The sequence below is a fragment of the Gavialis gangeticus genome, unplaced genomic scaffold (genome assembly GCF_001723915.1).
Source record: "Gavialis gangeticus isolate Ggan-Ray unplaced genomic scaffold, GavGan_comp1, whole genome shotgun sequence".
NCBI classification, from domain to species: domain Eukaryota; kingdom Metazoa; phylum Chordata; order Crocodylia; family Gavialidae; genus Gavialis; species Gavialis gangeticus.
In genome coordinates, this window is record NW_017729004.1 from 53,761,404 (window position 1) to 53,766,406 (window position 5,003).

At 48.0% G+C, this 5,003-nt stretch overlaps 1 protein-coding gene across 1 annotated transcript in view; it reads left to right on the top strand.

Annotated features, from left to right (window-relative positions):
• The first annotated feature begins 2,370 nt into the window (after nt 1-2,370).
• Nucleotides 2,371-5,003, top strand: part of FZD1 (frizzled class receptor 1) — a 25,484-nt gene continuing 22,851 nt past the window's right edge. Inside the window, exon 1 of the mRNA XM_019507970.1 lies at nt 2,371-2,416. Coding sequence (XP_019363515.1) covers nt 2,371-2,416 — 46 coding nt within the window. The remainder of the gene's footprint in view (nt 2,417-5,003) is intronic.

The following is a 5,003-nucleotide window of genomic DNA, read 5'->3' on the forward strand; positions in this document are numbered from 1 at the left end:
ATAGCAATTTTTTAAAACCTTAAAGATAATAATGTTTAGATTTAAGGAGTCATCTTCCATTGCTCATTCCACAGCATCCTTGAAAATATGAAGAGCGGGACAGCATTGTTTTTTATTCCTGTTTAGGGCTTGTTCCTTCATTAAGCCCTTCTTGGTAATAGCTCAGCATATAAAGGGGGGTGGCCACTTATTTGGACCTGAGGGCCACTTAGGGAGTTTTGGTGAGCTGTTGCAGGCCAGATCATCTAAAACAAAAACAAACAAAAACACTAGCTGCTTTTTGTTTCACTGACAATTTGCACTTTGATACCAGATATAATAAGTCCATAGTTTAATCAGTTTCTGTGCAGCACTTACAGATATGGCACATCTCTTTTCAAGTTCCTCCTAGACAAAACTTTTGGCTCTCATAAAACTTCCAAAGGATGTATAAGACTCTGCTTTTTCCTTAACTTCATGCCTGTTGCATTTCAACACCTTGTATGCTAATAAAAGGGATAATAGATATCACTTCATCATCTTAGTATTTAAGTCTAAGCTGTCTACATTAATTTTCCACAGCAGTGAGGAGTATCATCACTAATTTTAAATGCATCTGTCAGTTGTCTGATGTCATCAGCATTAAATAGGATGCTTAAATACAGATGAACTTAAATCATACCATTCTTCTCATCTAAAATTCTTACTGTCCAGTTTAAAAACTGGCAAAAAGTGATGATGATTCCATGCCACCTTGTCTTACACCAGCCTTGGATTTGAATCAGTTGCCTAATTTTCCACCAATTACTATGGGACTGCAGAAGCCTTCATAAAAAGATTTTGCAATTAACTTAGCTGGAATGCCATACAATTTTATTACTCTCCATAATGCTTTCATCCAAAACTAATCAATTGTCTTTGTAAAGATGATGTGGAAAACATCTTTCATCCTAATTCTTGCTGTTTTTCATCAACTGTCAAGAGTAATTATCTCATCAATGCCACTTGCACATGGTCTTAGGCTTTCTCACACCCACATCCTTCCTAAAAGTGGCTTTAAACTACTAACTGTTCCTTTCAGGATGGCATTTTATGGTACTGACAGCTAGACTCTACTGCTATAAATTATTTGGGGTGGGAGGAACTTCTTTCCTTAAGGTGTATACAGTTATTGTCTTCAACTAGTCACTTGGTACTTTCTCTATTTCCCATGCCTTCTAACACAGGGGTTTTCAACCTTTTTAATAAGGGTACCTGCAGTGGCCCTCTTTTTAATAAGTGTACCCCCCCAGGTGTGGGGGGGGTGAGCAGCTGGATGCAGCATGGGGGTGGTGAGTGGCTTTGCATGGGGCAAGGGGTGTGTGGGGGGGGTGGCAAGCAGCCAGATGCAGCGCAGGGCAGAGGGGGGTGGGTGAGAGGCCAGGTGCGGTGCAGGGAGGTGATGAGCAGTGGAGTGGTGGCCGTGCAGCTTTTGTGTGGCCTTGCTCTCACCCCACCCTGGCCCTGCTTCTGTGAGTCAGCAGCGTGGGGTGGTGGCGCTCCATCCCTGCCAGCTCCCATATGCCCCCTGGGACCTTTCAAAGTACCCTCAAGGGGTACATGTACCCCTGGTTGACATCCCGTATTCTAACATCATTGTTTCTAATATTTGGTTGGCACTGACTTTTAACAGTTTGGCTGTCCCTGCAGCTCTCCATTTTTTCAAACTATGTTACTGTTCTATTTCTTCAAATTTGCATAGAAGGAATATATTGACTAACACACCTAAAGTGATGTTTTCCAACCACAGTCTTAAAATATTTCATAACCATTTCTGAATTAAACCTCAAAACACTCTGTGAGGGGGGTGTGAATTATTAGCCATATTTTACATATGGGTAAACTAAGTTACAAAGAGTTGAAGATTGATACACATAGGAAAAATGCTTAAACCTCAATGCCTAATCTTACTAGCTTCTAAATCAATAACTATGAACTGAATAAAGGGGCATTGCCAAAAGGGCTAGATTAGCAAAATCATTAAATTCCCTTTCCCAGAGTGATTGTGAATCCATGCTGAACTAATTAGTCACAACTGAATTTTGATGGAGTAACTAAAATATTGAACCTCCTCAGAAAGAATAACTAGTTGGCAGCCCTCAAGCTGTGCTTTTCCAAGCATCATAACAGCTTCCTCAATCATATCTGCTTTCTTCCATTAAAGCAAGACTGGCCCATCCTATACTGCAAAACCTGTGGCCGCAGGGGGCCCCACAGCTAAGGGCCCCCTTGCACATAGACAGCGGAAGTGGGGGGTAACAGGGCTCAGCCCTCCCAAACACAAGGCAGCAGCAGGCATTGCCTTAGGGCAGCCTGGAGGCAGGGTCCTAAAGCAGTGGGGGAGGGACGGACATGCTAAGCTACCCTATGCACTCAGAGCTGGCTCAGCCACAGGCAGGTAAGTTTCCTTTAATTTTTTTTTTTATTTCCATGGGCTTGGAGGGAGGGCAGATGGCGACTCCCACAGTGCAGGAGAGAGTGGGGTAGGGGAAGGGCGAATCATTCATCTCTGCCCCTGGCCCAATCACTCCTGTACTGTGGTGATTGTCCCATGACCCAGCCCATCGCCCATTCACCATGTCTGGGGCCCTGGCTGGGTCTTGGGACAATCAGAGCCCGGCAGCCAGGGGCAATGTGTAGGGGGTGCACGCAGGTGCACATGCACCCCCTGAGTATGGTGGTGCACCCCCTGTGAAAAGGTGCTGCTGACACTGTCAACGCTCACCACCCTGCCGCTGACACCGCCAGTGGCATCTGTGGGTGGTCAGCAATCCCCACTGGCTGCTGCTGATGCTGCCAGCAGCACCTGCACGTGGTTGGCACAACACCCTCCCCACCCCCCCTCTGCCAACAATGCTGGCAGCATCTGTGGGAACTCCCCATTCACCGCCGCTGTGCTCCTGCCACCACCAGTGCAGCTATGCCCGCCCAGCTGCTGGGGGCACACACTGTTCATGCTGGTGGCTCCTCCAGAGGCACAGCGCCGGGCAGCCAAGGCGGGGGGAGGGCATGTGGCCCCCCGATCTTTGCATGGGCAAAGGCAAGCCACACCTGTAAGCTGGGCTCAGCTTCTGCTCCATGTGTCTGCGCCTTGCCACCACCACTTTGAAAGGGGCACCCACTGCTATTGCCTCGCTGCCCAGACTGTCCAGTGGCGGGATGCACACAGTGGTACCCACTGCTTTCAAAGTGGTGGCAGTGAGGTGCAGAGACACAGAGCAGAAACTGAGTCCAGCTGGCAGCTGTGGCCCGCCCTTGCCCATGCAAAGATCAGGGGACCACATGCCATTCCCTCTTGGCTGCCCACTGCCACGACTCTGGAGGAGCCAGCGGGCTCTTTCTGGGGATGACGTGGGGTGGGGCAGGGTGGGCACAGGAGTCCCAGGGGCTCCATCATCTCCAGCCTGGCGGTGAAGCCAAGGCTGGCCCTGCTCTGGGGCCTAGCTTCAAGCCCCTCCAGCTGATGCAGGGAGGCAGCCAGGACCGGGGTGGGAAGATGGTCAGGGCTGGGGTCAGTGCAGCCAGGAGGCAGCTGGGCAGCTGCTGGGGCTGGGAGGCAGCCGATACAGTTGGAGTCAGGACTGAGAAGGGTGTGGCCGGAGCTGGGAGGCAGCCGGGGCCAGGCCTGGGAGGTGGCTGGGGTGGTGCAGTGCCGGGCAATACCACTTCCCCCCCACCCTTGTCCTTTTCCCCTCCTCCCTCAGACTTTCCCATGAGGGGGTGCATATGCATCCAGCCTCTCACCACCCACTCCCACTCACTGCTGCTGCCTCTGGCTTTTTTGGTGCAGGGGGCCCCAAAACTATTACTTGCATGTGGCCCCCAAAACTGGTAGGCTGGCCCTGCATTAAAGAATAATATTTGAGGATGTCTCTGCTTCTACCATCATGTGCCCCAGTCTCCCATTCCTTCCAAAAGTTGAGTGAAATAGGTGGGCTTTGAAACATATTCTACATCAACAGGTTTTGAACCAAATGGGGGAAGAAGGGCCGAGATAAAGTGCTTCTACATTTCACCTGCAGCACAGGGGGAGTCGTCTCCAGTAAATGCCATGTAAGATGATTTAGGTCCAATCCAATGCCAACAAATCATCAGCCAGTGTAGGTAACAGAGAAGCCATGTAATAAGATGTTGTGCGACATTACTTTTCCCACATGTTAAATGCTCTTAAGACAGGAGTGTCCATGTGTTAAGGCCAGAAAAGATGAACTAAGTGCCTTGTAATGATACCCAAAGCATACTAATGTCAATGAGATATGTCATGTACGTAAGAGGATAAATTCTGTATCAACTTCAGTTTCTGCATAAATGTATAGTCCCGTTCAGATCACATTGCAATTATTCAGTGTCAAGGTGACAAAGGCTATACCAAATAAGGCATCTTTAAAGAAATAGGTGCAACTTCTTGGCTACATGTATGAAGAGCGAGTTGTTCTGTCCATTTCAATACCAATATTTCTTTCTGTAAAATATAAGGAGCAAGGAATGTATCCGATTCATTTAATATTATGTTACATAAGCATGAGACAATATAATGTGCTAGAAGAAATTAGGGACTCTCCATCATGCCCAGTTTCTGGTATAATTCCAGTATATGTTATAGAATCTGGATGATTATAGTATTGGATTTCCAATAATTTATGTTATTTGGTTCATCCTATGATTGCTACACTGTGCTGGAGGTATTTGGCCTCTAAGAACAGCTCTTCATGTGTTCCTCATAGTGATACAAGCTTGATACTTATGAATTGTTCGTCAAACTGTTCGTCCTTCTCAACCTGGAGGGACGTGGGCAGTGGGGTTCCGCAGGGCTCAGTCCTTGGGCCCGCGCTGTTCAACATCTTCATCAGTGATTTGGATGAGGGGGTAAAAAGCACCCTGCTCAAATTTGCTGATGACACTAAGATGTGGGGGGACGTGGGCACACTAGAAGGAAGCAACAGGCTACAACCTGACCTAGACAGGCTACAAGGGTGGGCGGATGA